Source organism: Lissotriton helveticus, chromosome 1_1 (genome assembly GCF_964261635.1).
Source record: "Lissotriton helveticus chromosome 1_1, aLisHel1.1, whole genome shotgun sequence".
Lineage (NCBI taxonomy): Eukaryota > Metazoa > Chordata > Amphibia > Caudata > Salamandridae > Lissotriton > Lissotriton helveticus.
In genome coordinates this window covers 70,872,235-70,889,728 of record NC_136057.1, presented here as the reverse complement: position 1 = coordinate 70,889,728, position 17,494 = coordinate 70,872,235, and the positions used below count along the sequence as shown (strand labels likewise).

Genomic DNA, 17,494 nt, shown 5'->3' with positions numbered 1-17,494 from the left:
ATGTGGGACTTGTACTGTCAGGGAATGTCCTAAAACTATAGAATCACTTTGTCTGATAGCTAGTGCTGTGGCTGCAACTGACTTGAGGCACGCAGGCAACGCCTGGGCGACTGGATCTAATGTGCTCGAAAAATAAGCACAGGGCTTGTATTGACCTGCTTGATCTTGTGTGAGAACAGATAATGCTGTACCTTCCCGTTCAGTAACGAAAAGTGTAAAAGGCTTACTGTAGTTCGGTGTAGCTAGAACTGGAGCTTGACATAGGGCTTTCTTTAACTCGTTAAAACTAAGTGTATGTTCAGATGTCCAAGGGAGGACAGTCGATACGGCTGCCTCCTGTGTCGTTAACTGTATCAGTGGCTTGGCTAGGAATGCATTCTGGGGAATCCATTGTCTACAATAAGAAGTAAGGCCGATAAAAGCACGTACCTCCTTCTGGGTTCTGGGCTGGGGAAGACTCGCTATTAACTGGATACGGTCGGGTGTCAACTGCCTACCCCTCTTGGACAGCAAGTGTCCTAAGTATACCACTTGCTGGACACAGAATTGAAGCTTCGAAGGTGACACCTTGTGCCCCATCTCGGCTAGAAAATACAGAACTGTAAGTGATGCTCGCTCGCAGTCACGTTCAGAACGGGCTGTGATCAGTAGATCATCGACATACTGGAGCAGGGCAGTGTCAGTTGGCATGTGAATATTGTCTAGTTGTCTCTTGAGTGCTTGACTGTAAATACTAGGGCTTTCTGTGAAACCTTGAGGAGCGCGTGTAAACATATAGCTCCTTCCATTTAAACAAAATCCGAAAAGAAACTGGCTGTCTGGATGAATTGGAACACTAAAAAATGCATTCTTGAGGTCAATAACAGTGAAAAACATGGCTTCGGAATCAATGGCTGTTAACAGGGAAGAAATGTCTGGGACAACTGGGTACTGAGGAATAATACATTTATTAAGCTCTCGTAAATCAATCACTAATCGATATACTGGCGGTGCATTTGGATCAGTACGTTTCATGACTGGAATGATCGGAGAATTACATACATTGGAGTCAGTTTCTACAACTACTCCTTGAGCCATGAGCTCGTCAATAATTTTGGATAAGGCTGCTACGGCCTCAGGTGGCAATCTGTACTGCCTGATTCGGGGTAACACTACACCTGGTTTGAGAGTCACACGATAGGGTGTGATTTGCATGTAACCTACATCAGTTGGACCTTGCGCCCATAAATGCTGCGGAACATTAGACAATCTTGAATCAAAATCTCGTAATACATAGTGACCCTTAAAGTCACGTAGGAACAGACGTATTCCCTCTGGGGAACAGCAAATAACTGCACCTAACTCTTTCAGTGTCTTAATGCCTAATAGATTTTCTGGACATGACTTAGTAAGTAACAGATCAGTAGTACGGGACAAGGGACCTACTTCTAGAGTAACTGGCTTTGATATCTCATTAACTATGGGTTTTCCTGAAAATCCAAGGGAAACATTTCTTGAGCCTGAGAGCGGAGCCCCTGGAACTTCGGCGTGACTAATTGTGGTCCTACTTGCCCCTGTATCGATCAAAAACTTTCTGTCTTTCCCTAATACTTGACTATGAACATAGGGACCTTCTTGATCTACAGGTATCTCGATAAGAGGCAAGCCTACCTCCCCCTCTAGGCTGTTTCATGAATATGACTGGTACTCTGGATACTCGGACTGTGCATACTGGTACATCTGCGATGTAACGTGCTGTGTTGCAGCAATAGGCTGCGGTGCGGGAACTGTCTGTTGTGCATTCTGTGGCTGAGGAGTCTGTGAAACTTGTTCTTGTCTCGGCGGGCGTGGTCTTTCTTTAGTCTTACCAGTAGCTATGTTGTGTTTCAGAACTGCACACTCGTTTATGAAATGACCTGGCTGTTTACAATAATTGCAGTTCCCTTTAACGGGAGCTGCAGGATGACTGGCTTGATTCGGACCCCTCTTCTGACTGTCTTGAGGAATAGATTGTGCAACTAGCACTTTCATTTTCGTGTCTTTCATACGTTTTCTTTCGTGTTCTTGCTCTTCTCTGATTCTATTCTGGTGATACTGGAGCATCTGGAGCATCTGGGACGGACTATTTGCTTGCCAGGTGCTTTCGACTTTCAAAACTCGATTTTTAATTTGTGGACTTGAATTCTCGACTAATTTGGTAACGAAAAGATGAGGGTATGACTCACTACTTGTCTTGAGACCACTGTTAATACTAAAACATTTTTCGAATCTAGAATAAAAATCACTAATGTCTTCATCTTGTTTCTGTTTACAGGCTGAGATTGCATCCCAGTCTTCTTTCCTAGTTGTCAATAATCTGGGTAAAACTTGAATCAATAATTCTGGTAACTCTTTACATTTATCTCCAAGACCGGTACCTGGTACTCGTGCCTTGTCTTCAGCTTCTAGAGCTGTCCAATCGATCTTTTTCTCTCCCACCTCCCATTCTTTTTCCTTTAACTTTTCATACACCCCTGCGGGCAACAGGACCTTTAACATTTTAATGATATCTGGGTAAGTGTATTCTCCCATACGGAGCATGTCCTTTAATTCTCTATGGAACCCCGCTGGATCTTTGTCATGACTGGGAATTAATTTCTTCATTTCAAGAAGTTCCATCTTTGAAATCGGAGTGTATACAAACACTCGTTGCATTACGCCACCCGCCCCTTGGACTGGGTGGACTTCTCGTAGCGGATTCTGTCTGTCTATGTAGAATGGTTTACTTTCCGGGGGTGAGACATGAACAAAATGCGGGTTCAGGAACGTTCTATACTTGTGGCGCTGTTCTAGAATGACACTAATTAAATCGGTACCTAGACCTCTCCATCTGTACTGGAGTAACTCGTTCAGGATATCATGTAACGGGCCTGGATCAGAATGTTGACCCTCATACAGGGTAATGAGGTGCTGGATCATATACATACCCACCAGTCGTTGCTCGGCTGGGGGCAGTTTCAGAAACATTTGTGCCACTATTTCGTCTGGAAAAGTGGTAGAATCAGTAATCCATCGGACTGCTGATCGGGCTAGTTCTTGTTCATGCATGGTACTTAATTCGCTATAACCGACTCGTGATTTCAGAATGTGATCGGTAGCTTGAAATACTTGTTCTAGAGAGCCTCGTTCTGGTGCTAGATGTTGAAAAATAGGCTTGGGTTCTAGACGTGAATGGCGATCTGGAAATCTGGTTTTCCCTACATACGCTATTCTGGCGGGATTCTCGTCTTCCTCTTCAGGATCAGAGACACTTTCTTTCTCGCTTACTTGTGCTGCTTTACGCTGTTCGTGTAACCTTATTACTTCTTTACGAATTTTCTTGTACATACTTTCCATGGCACTAATGGTCTTGTGCTTACCCTCGGCTATATTATCACTCCACTTTGTCAGGATTCTCATTTCGGCGGGATCTTTAGACGGGTAATCTTGTTCTCTTATTAGACAATTGATCAGGAACTTTAATATCATGAGCTGAATCTCGGCTTTCCTTTGAGACATAATCTCGCCAATACTTTCTGGATCATCCCCTGTACGGATGAAACGATATATTCTGTCTAGATCTTCTTTCATATTTGGTAAGGTGACTAGATACTCGGTCACCCTTCTTACGCGTACGGAATATAAAACCATATTATACTCGCCTGGAACTGTGTCATAGACGCATTCGGCAAGGGCTTGTCTGATTTCTGTAACTGACTTATTACTTTTAGGAGTACGCTGTGATGCTTGAGCATGTAATTCGAGTGCTGATAAACGCTTGTGTGGCGGCGGGGTTTGAGGAGGACCTCCTCCTGCGGCCCCTAGACTAGAATCGTCGACTGACATTCTTCGTGCTTGCAGGGTCGGTAATTGTAACGTGGGCTGAACTTGTATGGCTGGCTGACCCGGGGGTACCGTAACAGGTACTCCGGTGTCTGGAGGAACGGGAAGTGCCTGATTTACAGGGACAGGTGGAGCGCGAACTGGATTTGCATATTCTGGAACTGTATCGTCCAAATAGGACGAAATAAAAATATCAGCTGCAGTCGGTTTGTGACGTAGCTTGGTCGGAACTAATGGTGGCGGGAAATTACTGGATGCCTCTGGGGTCGCTTTTGGCACTCCTTCGGCAAGAAGAGGATACATACCCTTAATAAGGGCATGCCTCTGTCTGTCTGACTGTTCGGCTTTAACTTGTTCACCTATCTCGATTAATTCTCTTTCTTGGGCTCGTTCTTGGGATTCTCTACTTAACTCTGACTTTCTGACTTCCTTTTCCGTTCTTCTATGCGCTTCCTTACGCCATAACTCGATGGCATCTTTCTGTGACTGTCTGGCTTTCTTTTTCCATAATGCTTCTTCTACTCGCATGATACATTCGGCATCCCATGTACCCGATACGGGCCATCTATACTTTTCTTCTAACTGTTTGGTATACTCTACCCATAAATCTAGATACAATATGGCGCTTATGCCATGTTTCTGATACATAAAGTGACCTGGACTGTCCCTAGGCGGAACAGGAACTGCTGCTTCCAGCAGACCCTTTCTAGTTTTTAACTGACGTAACTTGGAAAAGAGCGGCATTCTAAACTTGAATCGGAACACAATACAATACACGAAAAACAATAACAATTGGGAAAACAATTCAGGCATACCACGACATTGGAAATACATTAAACAATATCATAACATAACAGTTCGAACAGAATACTACCTGTAAATACTGAAAACAGAAACAGAACAGAATTCTCGAGAACGGAACAGACTAGAGTTACTGGATGCACTGCTATAACAGTACGGAACATACCGGTCCCATAAAGGAACGCATCAAGACCCGTATCCACCTAGGTGAACACTTCGTTTGTGGGCTTGGGTACCACCAACCCACGGACCAGGAGTCAATTTAGACTGACCCTGTCTAGACACTACCCCAGCAATGGTACTCACCGGGCAGCACGGAACGGAAAGCCTCGGACTGGACTGGACGACGACGACGAACTTCGGACTTCGGACTTCAGTTATGGGTGGGCCTCCGGATACCTCGGACCTTGGACTCTCGGCTTGGGCTCTGGTCGGGACTCGCCGCGTTCCTCCACCGTCTCGTTCGGATGCTGGACCGCCTCCTCCGTCTCCTCCGTGGGCCTGAGGGATACTTGAGCAGAAATATCTGCCACTGCGCAGAAGAGTTCCGTCACGACTGCAGAGGGTCAGGGGGGTCGGCGTGGCTTCACCGACGCGTGGGGAAAGGGCAAGTCCCTATTCGGGCGCCATTATGTGGTAAATAAATAAATAATACCCTATTTTTGACTAGACTTATAGCATAACAGATAGCTCAATAAAATAAGAGTCAAGATTCGAGGTAGTAGGAGTTTCTGCAGGTTTATTACAGCATAAGGACAGGATCAGGACAACCTGCATAGGGTGACCCAGCAGAACAAAAGGATCCCAGCAGGGGAAAAGAGGCCCAGCAGCTGCTGGGGCTGGGTCTGGGATGAGCGCGCTAACATTTAATAACAAGACATTGACTTATATACATAGCGCAAACACATAGCATTACATTGCAATAGGCGTAACAGTGGGTGGAGTAGAAGGCGTGACGCGTAGCAGTCGCGAGAGATAACAGTAATAAGAGGTGTAACTGGGAGTTTACTTAGACATGTGATGCAAAACGTAACAGAATATGTCATGAATGGGCGGAAACATTGGAGGGGGCTACCTAAGGAGCCGGGACCTCTAACCTAATGGTGCGCGAAAACTAGCAATGACGTATTACTAGGAGAAGCTGGGGGCTACGAACTCTGTGCTAAGAGCAGAGACTAAAGTCTGGAGGGTCGGAGCGACATGTACCTAAACCCTATCTGGTATCTAATGTTTAGGGAACATGTTGATATAAACTAGAAGTCATGAGGGGAGAAGCTAACTTGATTCTAAGACTGGACCATGCATTATTCTACATGTAGTGCGTGAAGAATATTAAATGACCATTAAATACAGTATTTCTCTAACGTGGAGACGAGAAGGCTAGACAATGACGGAAACTATTGATGCAGTTCAGTAGCTTAGGAATGCAGAGGAGGAGGACTGAACTGATAGCAGGAACTATAACATACTTTTGGCAGACTCAGAGGCAGAGCCGGGCTGCACCGGGCACTGCGAGGCAGGAAGTAAGTGAAGGGTCGAGGATACAGGTGGGGGCTGTATCGCTCCTCAGCGAGGCTTTCAGGAGACAGGAGCTGAATCTGTGGTCCGGGCCCTTTTGAGGCCTGGAAACGGAGACTTTATAATTGAATAACGTGCACACTGAGAAACGTGGCAACATTACTTACATAGGCCTGATATTCGTAGTATTCACGAGGACTGGAAACTAACATATTAGAGGTGGACACAACTGTAATTGCGTCTTTAATCAGAAATGGGGAATAACATATGCATATTGATCATGCACACATAACACATGATGGATGAGGCGTAGGGACACAGAACATGGCAAAATTTACTTTTCCACAGAACGGAGGGCAGGGAAAGGAAGTGAAGCACTTCTGGTCTACCGGTCTGGGCTGCAGTTAGCGGTCTAGGGTAGAGGCGGGAGGACACTACATAACGCGCATGCCTGAACAACGCACAGCGGACACGTGCAGCGGGTGCGCCACCGGCTGTGCCCGTCTGCGACCATTCAGGGCCTGGGGCCAGAACCCCTGCCCATTTTTTAACTACTCAGACATATACCTCAAAGCAATTACACACGCAGAAATGCAGTCACTGTCCCTATACCATTGTGATAAACCAGAAATAAACTAAAAATGACAGGATTTTAAAATTATACTGGTTAACTGCAGATCCCTCAGCAAGCACAAATATGAGCTCCACGACCATCTTGTTGATAATCAGTCAGATATCACGTTTCTCAGTGAAACATGGTTGAATGAGGATTCTGCGCCTGAAATCCTTGAGGTCCTCCCTCTGAATTATAGGATCGCTAGACTGGATGATCAAGTGAACGGGGGGGATAGCTATTATCCATAAGCTATTGGTGCAATGCTCCCTAGAATCGGTGACAATCGAAACCAGTGAGGCAGGTTTCTTTACAATCACTGTAGACACTGAGGGGCATATTATCAAGCATGGTGTTAAAATTATCGCAGCTTTAGCAGCAGAAAACTGCCGCTAAAGCAGCAATAATGGGCTTGATAATACGCCGTAGAGAATTCCCATAAAAGCCCATGTTCACATCAGAACATGGGCTTCTATGGGAATTCACAAGGGCATATTATCAAGCTCATTATCGTCGCTTTAGCGGCAGTTTTCTGCTGCAAAAGCGGTGATAATTTTAACTCTGTTTCTTGATAATATGCCCCTAATTATGTTATGAAAGTTTTCTTAATCTACAGACCACCAGGCCCTATCGCCCAGTTTGCATCTAGCTTCAGAGAACAAGTTATGCAACCGGCACGGCGGGAGTCTACAGTGCTGGTGTTAGGAGACATGAACCTACACTTTGACGCTATGGATAATACCGCAGCGCAAGAGCTCTGTCAAGAAATGGCCGCGTTACAGTTGGTACTGCAATTCTCCCTCCCTACCCACCAACTTGGCCACTTATTAGATCCAATTTTTGCCAACTGGGGGGAGCTAATGGTTGGAACCCTAACGTAGTCCCATGGAAAGACCATTTTAGGATCACTTTTAGCACTATGATACCTAACACTCCACCCTTGAAGAAGGCAAGTGCAGGGAGACTGCAGAGGAAATGGGCTAGATTCTAAGCAGCCAACTTCAATCCCGCCCTTCAGTAGGATGGATCACCGGGAGGAAATGATATAGAAACTGCTTGTAACGCTCTATACGAACAGATCACTGAGGCACTAGATAGAGCTGCCCCATGGTCCACTAGTGCACTAAGGAGACAGTCAAAATCTGCCCCTTGGTTCTTTGAAGAACTCAGGACTGCTAAGACTTCATGCAAGCATTTGGAAAGAAGTTGGAGAAGAGACTTTTCAGAGCAGAGGAAGGCCAACTACAAAACTAGTCTCAAACACTACCACTCGCTCATAAGGAAAACTCAGGCCGCTTATTACAACACTAAGATAGAGCAGGCCGAAAACTCTTCTAAAGAGCTGTTTCCAATTTTTAAAGACTTATCATCACTTGTCACCAGCAACTCAGTGGAGTCTTGCAACCTGATAGCAGACTTTTTTGCAGAGAAGGTAGCAAGGATTTATACCACCTTTCTGTTGGAGGCACGTAATGGGAGTTCGGAGTGGACGGGAGTGTGCAATATGGAGGAGGCACTCTGCCTCTCCAGATTTAACCTCCCCTTCTGTGACGATCTCAAAACTACAGCCTTGAGCATTAAGCCCGGCTCACCAAGGGACCCTATGACACCAAAAACCCTGAGGGAGAGCATGGAGATCCTAGTCCCCTATATCAGGCACCTCCTTAAACTCTCCTTTGATTCAGGGGTGGTCCCACAAAGGTGGAAAGAAGCGGTGGTTATCCCCTATAAAAAAAAGCCAAGTGGGAGTGCAAGTCAGCTGGAGAACTTACGACCGGTCTTGCTCTTGCCATACTTTGCAAAAAAATAGCAGAAAAATTGGTCAACGCTCAACTGACAATGTACATTAACCAGCACAGCTTACTCCACCCTACACAATCGGGTTTCCGGGCTACTTTATTCCACGGAGTCAGCACTGCTTCTGTCTACAGAAACCATATGCAGGCACGCAGACAAAGGGAAGATGGTGGCGTTGGTCTTGCTCGACCTCAGCACCTCATTCAGCACCGTCCCCCACCCATTATTCCTACAGCGCCTCAAGAAAGGACTGGATAATCTGGTCTTGAAGTGGCTAAGATCCTTTTTACGGGACAGAAGCTTCCAAGTGTCCCAAAGACCGTATTATTCTAAGAGCATTGGGCTGGCTCAAGGGGTCACCCAGGGCTCTATACTGCATTAGTATTACTATAGGAACGCTCTATTCCTACGAGCCAGTAGTAAGAGTGTTCAGAGACTACAATGCATTCAGAACACGGTGGCCGGGCTTGTTCTGATGCTCCCCAGCTTCCTCCAGGAATGCCCTCGCTGCCCTACACAAGCTCCCGGTGAGGGAGAGAATGGTTTTTAAGGCCCTATGTGTCTGTCAACGCATCCTGCAGGGAAATGGACCTAGCTACCTACATAGTCTAATGTCGCCCTATACTCCTACCCGGGCCTTGCAGTCCCAGGGGATGGGACAGGTTAAGATCCCAGTAATTAAAAGAGTGAGAATGGGTGGCCGATCCTTCCGCTACGTAGCCGTTAAGCAATGGAATGCCCTTCCTCCTGCTCTCCGGATGGAACCATCAGGAAAGTTCTTCTGGAAGAAATTAAAGACCTGGCTCTTCCATATATAGGGTTCACCACTTAGCCTTCTCAGAGTTACTGCTACAGACAGGGCGGTTTACTGTAGCGCGGGGACACACTAGTGAGTGTAATCAGGCGCTTTACAAGCTCACTTGAATGAATGAAATAGGTTTTCTATAGCGCATGCCTGAGGCCTGGTAGCGCTTATGATCTGGCAGAAGATAGCACAGCTAGTTAGTAAGTGGCACTAAAGAGGTGGGTTTTTAGCAATTTATGGAAGATTTGAAGGTTGGGTTCCCTACGGAGAGTGAGGGGAAGAGAATTCCAGAGGTTGGAGGCATTCAAAGAGAAGGAGCGTCCACCCCATCTGGATCTCTGAACCCTCCTTGTAGAGGCAAGGAATGCATCGCTAGAGCGAAGACTCCTGGAGGGAAGGTAGGGGGACACCAGAGGGTGAAGAATGGCCGGTCCAGTTTTACGAATAGCTCCATGGGCCAGGCACATGGCCTTGGAACATATTCTAGATTGGATGGGAAGCCAGTGAAGTGTCCTCATAGTGGGGCTCGCAGACTGCCTCCGAGGGATCTGGAGGAGCAGTCGGGCTGTGCAATTTTGGATCACTTCAAGTTTTTTGACAGTGGCAAGAGGGGCGCCCAAATAAAGGGCGGTCCCGTAATCCAGGCGGGACAGGATAAGGGCTTGCACCAAAATCCTGCGTGCCTGAAAGGGGAGTAGAGGAAGGATTTTCCTTAGCACCCTCATGAGGCCAAAGCACGTAGCTGAGAGCTTGGCGGCTTGATGGTTGGAGTAGAGGGAACTGTCGAGCCATATGCCAAGGCTCTTAATCTGCTGCTTTGGAGCAGGCATGGTGCCAAGACAGGTCGGCCAGGATAGTGTCAAGGGGGTGAGGGTGATTTGCCCAGGAACATTAGTTCTGTCTTGTCACCGTTTAGCTTAAGGTGAAATAGTTCCATCCATTCGGCAACCACCTCTAGGCAGGTGCCCAGAGCGCAAGATGAACCCTCTGGGTGGTTTACTGCCACCACCAGTTGGGTATCATCTGCATAGGTGGTGATATGAATGCCGAATGGAAGTACAATCCCTGCCAAAGGAGCCATATTGGTGTTAAAAAGCATGGGGCTCAGGGAGAAGCCCTGGGGGACCCCACAGCTAAGAGGCCATTGGTTAGATGTTACGGTGTCCTCAGTGACCTGAAAGAAGTGATCCTGTAAAAAAGACTGGAACCAAGTGAGAGCCATGTGCGTCACTCCAAGATTTTTTAGACACTCAGGCAAGATGGTATGATCAACAGTGTCAAAAGCGGCACTGAGATCTAGCAAGATGATTGCTGCTGAGCCACCCTGGTCTTCCAGTCTCCTGGCTTCTTCAGTTACTGCCAGTAAGGCAGTCTCTGTCCTAAACGTAGGTCAAAACCCTGTCTGGGACTCATGGAGTAGATTGGTTGACTCCAGGTAGCGGACTAGAGTAGAGTTTATGAGTCTCGCAATCAGCTTATTCAGCCAGGGAAGAAAGGAAATGGGTCGGTAGTTGGCCAGGTTGGAGGTGTCAAGGTTTGGTTTTTTCAGAAGGGCTCTGACCTGGGCACATTTCCAGGCTGAGGGTACCTTTCCCATGGTGATAGAGGCATTTAGGTTCTTCAGAATTACTGGGCATATGGCTTCCATTACTAGAGTGAGATGTTGCGGGGGAGCCGGGTCCATAGGTGAGCCGGAGGTGACCCTAGAGATGAGTGTGTTCAATGTCACCTCATCTAACAGTGGAAACTCGGCTAGTGAACACTGTGGTTTGGAGAAGGAACTCTTGGTTGCAGACCCATTCTGGAGGGGAGGGAAGGATTGGGATATCAAGTGAATTTTTTGATGGAAATATTTTGCTAGGTTGTCACAACGAACTTGTGCATCGTCTGAGTTGCGGGGTTTGTGAGGTATGGTGGTGAGAAATTTGACGATACGAAAGATTTATTTGGGGGAGTTCGCAGCTGAACTAATCTTCTCCTCGTAAAATAAGGATTGCGCAATTTAAATTTCTGCCTTATAATTTCTTATTGCCTCTCTGTAAACATTTTCCTTTCGTCTGCCAGGTTCCGTCTCCAATTCCTTTCAAGTTTCCTGCATATTTGTTTACATTCTCTTAATTTGGGGGAGAACCAAGGTGCCAGCTTTGGTTTGGGTTTCTTACAAGAAAGCTTTTTTGGGAGTAGTGTGTTCAATGAGTTTTGGATCCACAAATTAAAATTGCTGTTTGTCCTTTCTGGATCTATATCGAGGGGGGTAGTGGCAGCTAAAATCGTAGACCACCGACTAGGGGATAAGTTTCCCCATTTCCTTTCCAGCCGCGGAGTAAAACTCTGCGGAGGAGGAGAGACTACAGTTTCCCAGACCAAGGGAACTAGCAAATGATCAGTCCTGGGGAGAGGGATGGGGGAGCCTACCGAGAGAGCCTGATCATTACTGAGCACAGGATCGAGGAGATGACCCTTGACGTGCTTGGGGGCAAAGCTTTTCTGTACAATTTGGAGTGCCGAGAGGCTAGCTAGTAGGTCTTTTGCCATATGGTCGCTGGGGTCGTCCAGATGGATATTAAGATCACCTAGTATTGTAAAATTAGCAGAGGTTAGAGCTAAATCGGCAACAAAGGAGGGAAGTGAGTTGATAAACTGACCTAAGGGACCAGTGGGGTGGAAGAGTAGCAAGCCCGAGAAAGAATTGGTAGGTGAGAGTTCTAAGGTGAAGATCATGCTCTCAATGTCAGTTAAATCCTTCGTAGAAGACCGGCAGCAATAATTATATTTAAAGATAATAGCTAGACCTCCGCCTCTTCTTGTCTTGTGATCCACTCTGTGTATTAAGTAACCTGACTGCAGGATCTGGATGATGGATGGATCAGCTTCCTCCTGCAACCAGGTATCTGTCAGGAATAAAACGTCAGGTTTGAGATCTTCAATGAGGAGGGCAAGTCACAGTGAGGGCAATTGGTGGGACTGTTAGCGAGGGTCAGTGAGTGTAGGCATTTAGTGCCCGTGACTCCACGCAGGTTTATAGTATCTGGGCGTTATAGGTAAGAGTTGGTTGAAAACTGCCAGGGTTCGTAGCCCCTGGTCCCGGCCGGGAGCGGAAGGGCACAGACGGGCTTGCCTTTGGGGCGCCCGCTGGGTGCGTCTGCCTCGCGTCCTACCTGACATGCGCCCTAAGTAGTCCCCTCCTGCCTCCACACTAGACTGCTGACTGGGTGTAGAACTGGGAGACCAGAAGTACCACTCTTTCCTTCCCTGCCCTCCGTTCAATCGGCACAGAACACGTCGTGACGGACCGGGGCGGGAGGAGATTCACAGATTCTAACAGTGAGTGAGTTTTAAAACATTTGTTCTTTTAAAAGTGCAGATTACAACATGCAGTGCGTAAATGCCAGTTAGAAGTTACCATGAGTCACAGCAGCACTCGACAGACTATGCCACCGTCTGTCTGACTTATTATTATTATTATTATTATTATTATTATTATTATTATTATTATTATTATACTTTTAAGTTCCCAACCTTGTGGCACCACCAATGCAGTCGAGGGTGTTTGCGATCTACAGCATGTCAAAGATGAGCAGCGTTGTAAACTGAGAGTCTTGAGACACTGGCGCTCCCTAGCAGACACTATATCCTACCGGACATGCAGATGCAGGTGAACCCTCCAATGCGGTCCACGCAGCTGGCGTTATTCTGGCACGGCATGGACAGGCACTCGTTAATGTCGGTCTCACAGCGGGGACCCGTGTACCCCTTTCCACATTGGCACTGGAAGGAGCCCCGTGTGTTTACACACTTTCCAAAGTGCTCACATGGATTGGCACCTAGAAACAAGGAGAAAAGACCACCTGCTGAAGGAGGCAGCAACTTCTTTCATCACTACAACCAAAACAATGGCACCCTCCAGGGAATGACCGTCTGCCCTCTTAAACTAATCTCTGAGCACTCACCTGGACATGGCAGTGTCACTCTGGAGGGCCTTTCGTTGATTAGCTAGCGGTCTCTGACCCACATATGAGGCTCTCAAGGGATGGGGACCTGGTACGTCAAGATCTTGTCTGTCATGAAGCAACAGACACTGCTCAAGCTTTTGTGGGTAAGTTGGCAAAGGGGTCCAATCAATGAATGATTAATTTTGTTGCAGATCTGGCGCCTACGATTCCCCATACAATTTACAGATGAAGGATTACCTTCAGGACTCAAGTTCATAACTCTTCAAATCATACCTGCACACACTATGAAGCTGTTTAAAACCCACACAAGATATGTTGGCGTCTTCCCAATCTGTGCCACTCCTCAGCCGTTCTCTTGCTCAACACTATGAAGGACACAATTCTGGAAACCCAAACACAGCCGATGTTACTGGTGTACGTCTGCTCCCCTGAAGGATGTCTCTAGAGGCGAGCAGCAGTCTTGCACTGGATGGGGCTTCAATGCTACAATATCACCACTCCACAGCAGATAAAATACAGTACTGTGGACACCACATCTGCAGGACCTACCAACGCTTCCAACAAACATGCACTGCTCTAATGAGAGACAGACCAGCTACAGGTATCCTAGTCCATAACTGAGCTACCAACCTTCCAGAATGAATACACCTCTACCTTCAACCTCAAGAGCATTCTTCTCACTGATGGACGCTGCTACATTAAGTTAGTAAGACTCTGGTGCTAAGGCATGCATGGATGGATGAGGATGGTACTTCTGCTCTTTGGGGTCAGCAAGGCCAGGGCAGGAGACAACTCAAAGCCTGTAAAACAAGCAGATCAATTCCCATAACTGTCTGCTTCAAGAGCCATTGCAAGAACTCTAGCTGTCCCTACACTATGGATTACACTTGCCAACTAAATGCCATGAATACTGCAGATAGCAGTACGAAGATCAATTACCTTTTTTGGATGGCATAACGTGGAGCCAGCCCAGGGAGAGCTGCTCCAACGGTGACCACCTTAACTTACCTATGGAGCACTCGTCAACATCCTGGTCACAAGCACCGCCAGTGAAGCTAGGAGGGCAGTAGCAGATGGCACGGCCGTTCACTGGGTTGGTGTCACATAATTCATTTTCGTGGCATGGGTTACTGATGCATATATCGTCCAGGTGGCAAAGCAGACCTGGAAGATTGAAAAAATAAAAGCTCATAACTAAAGTAGTATAAAATCCATCATAGCTCTAGAGGCCGGCCACAATTCCACCTGCTAGGAGAGTGATCTAAGAAAAGAGACATTTTTCTATGAGTAGCTTAGCTCCCTGAGGCTCCCAGAGTCTCCCCGAGGCTCTACTCACCAGTCTTTCCCATTGGACACTCGCAGTAGAAAGAAGCTATTCTGTCATGGCAGGTGGCCCCATTGAAACAAACGGCATTCGCACAGTCGTCAATGTTCTCACTGCAGCTCTTGCCTGTCCAGCCATTCACACAGACGCAGGCGTGGCCACCGTGGGTATTGGAACAGGTCCCACCATTGTGGCACGGATTGGGCTGCAGCTGGCATTCGTCCACATCTTCTGTGCAGAACTGACCTAATAGTTATGAGAAGGAAGGAAAGAGAAGGCTAAAGTCAAATATATTCACAACCTATAATCTGTGGGTTTCTCCATTAAGTGAAGAGGTGGCACAGCGTTCCTGTAGAATTCAGGACTTGGAACACTTGTTACGCCTTGCACGGTAGTGAAGGTGAAGCAGGGCTTCAAGGCACTTCACAGTAAGATGAGGGACCAGACCTCCCTAAAAGTCTCGATATTATTGAGGCGTCCTCGTTCTTAAGCTTCTGAATAAGACATGGAAACACCCTCCCTTTCTGTGAAACAGACTCCATCGTGCTGTGCCAGTCTGGCTCACAGCTCTCACTTCGGGGACCATCTATCTCATGTGGCAGCCCCCTGAACGAGAAGCTTCTTCTCAAAACAGCTTCACTGCAGCTTTCTTGGAAAGTGTATCCATTTCATATCACCCTACTCCTCCACAGTGCGATGGTAAAGGGTGCATAGCATGAAAAAGCAAACTCCAATGCTTCCATCATGATGGGTGGGGAGGGGAAAGGCTTTCAGAACCAGGACAAGACCTCAGCAGTTCCCGGAGAGCATGTGCTGGTGCTGTGGGTAAAGAGGAGGGGGCAGGGGCTAACCAACAAGGACTCCTCTCCCTTCAAATCCTTCTTACCAGTCCACTCCGGAGCACACCGGCAGCTGTAGGTGTTCACCCCGTCCACACAAGTCCCTCCATTCCTACACTTATGGCCTGGACAGTCATCAACGTTGATCTCGCAATTCTGGCCACCGAACCCTGAGCAGCACAAAAGAGGAACAGCATGTTAGAAAGTGGTAGTAAAGTCCAAACTACAAGCATGTTGAGCAGAAGGCATTGGTAGTAAAATCCAAACTACAAACATGATGAGCAGAAGGAATCGGTAGTAAATTGCAACCTAAAAACATGATGAGCAGAAGGAATTGGTAGTAAGGTCCAAACTACAAACATGAGGAGCAGACGGCATCAGTAGTAAAGTGCAAACTACAAACATGATGAGCAGAAGGCATTGGTAGTAAAGTCCAAACTACAAGCATGATGAGCAGAAGGCATTGGTGGTAAAGTCCAAACTACAAGCATGATGAGCAGAAGGCACTGGTAGTAAAGTCCAAACTACAAGCATGATGAGCCGACAGCATTGGTGGTAAAGTCCAAACTACAAGCATGAGGAGCAGAAGGCACTGGTAGTAAAGTCCAAACTACAAGCATGAGGAGCAGACGGCACTGGTAGTAAAGTCCAAACTACAAGCATGATCAGCCGACAGCATTGGTGGTAAAGTCCAAACTACAAGCATGAGGAGCAGAAGGCACTGGTAGTAAAGTCCAAACTACAAGCATGAGGAGCAGAAGGCATTGGTAGGAAAGTGCAAACTACAAGTATGAGGAGCAGACGGCACTGGTAGTAAAGTCCAAACTACAAGCATGATCAGCCGACAGCATTGGTGGTAAAGTCCAAACTACAAGCATGATGAGCAGAAGGCACTGGTAGTAAAGTCCAAACTACAAGCATGAGGAGCAGAAGGCACTTGTAGTAAAGTCCAAACTACATGCATGATGAGCAGACGGCATTGCCTTTTCATCTTCCTAGCCATTCATATCAATCAGCAAGATAAGTTCCTCACTCATGCGTAGGGCACTTCCTTTCAACACCCTTTACTTCACAATTGTTAATTACTCTATCCACATAGCAAATTTAGAGAGAGTACCTAACTGAAAACTGACCTTTAAATTCCTTTTCTGCCGGTAATGCACCACGGGTCTTTGGTTGTTGTTATTCCACACTACCCTAGCATTTTTAGAGGGGATGTACGTCGTTACAACGCATGCTTTTACCACGCATGCCTTTACGACGCAACTTTTACAACGCAAACCATTACAACGCATAGTGCTTAGGGGTGCTGGATAGTGAATAGTTTAATTTACTATTCCAACTCCAGTCCCTGTGGACACTAGGGAAGGTGTTGGATAGTAAATTAAATCTATTCCCTATCCTAGAGCGCCTCCCAGTGCAATGCGTTGTAATGGTTTTCGCTGAAATAGTTGCGTCGTAAAGGCACTGCGTTGTAAAAGTTGCGTTGTAAAGGATGTTTCCCTTTTAGAGGTGCTGACTGCAAGCTGCTGCTCCTGTAAAGACCGTTGAACTATTGTCACGTCTCTTGAGAGAAAGTTCCTTCATCCCTCACACCTTTTCAACGTTTCCTTTTATTTTCCTTTCCCTGGGTTTTGGCTTCCGGATGGCTGTTTTGAATAGGGGAGAAGGAATCCCCTAAACCAGACCGTTTCCAGGCTATGTAAAGAAAGCTCACGGTATCCTGGCGTTGACTCATAGGAGTAGTCTAGAAGCCGAATTTTCTTTCTTTTCCTTTTGCGTTCCCTTAAAATTCTTTTCTTCGGGTGTGGTGACGGTAAAACCGAAGTAGAGATAGGACAGTCAACTGACCGTTTTTTTCTTCTTTTTCCACAGCAAATCCGACTTGATTTCGGAATTAAACGACAGAACCTAAATGGTTTAGAAGCATATTTAAAATGCTGCCATAAAATTAGAAGGGATAATAATTCCTTGCTTATGACAGTGGTCTGGGAGGCAATATGT

General features: G+C 46.7%; 1 protein-coding gene across 1 annotated transcript in view; it reads right to left on the bottom strand.

The window, feature by feature from the left end:
• Window positions 1-17,494, bottom strand: part of LOC144828760 (uncharacterized) — a 198,546-nt gene that overhangs the window by 23,385 nt on the left and 157,667 nt on the right. The window contains exons 10-13 of the mRNA XM_078687248.1: window positions 15,538-15,660; window positions 14,664-14,897; window positions 14,336-14,491; window positions 13,013-13,198 (exon numbers count right to left, since the gene is read on the bottom strand). Coding sequence (XP_078543374.1) covers window positions 13,013-13,198; window positions 14,336-14,491; window positions 14,664-14,897; window positions 15,538-15,660 — 699 coding nt within the window. The remainder of the gene's footprint in view (window positions 1-13,012; window positions 13,199-14,335; window positions 14,492-14,663; window positions 14,898-15,537; window positions 15,661-17,494) is intronic.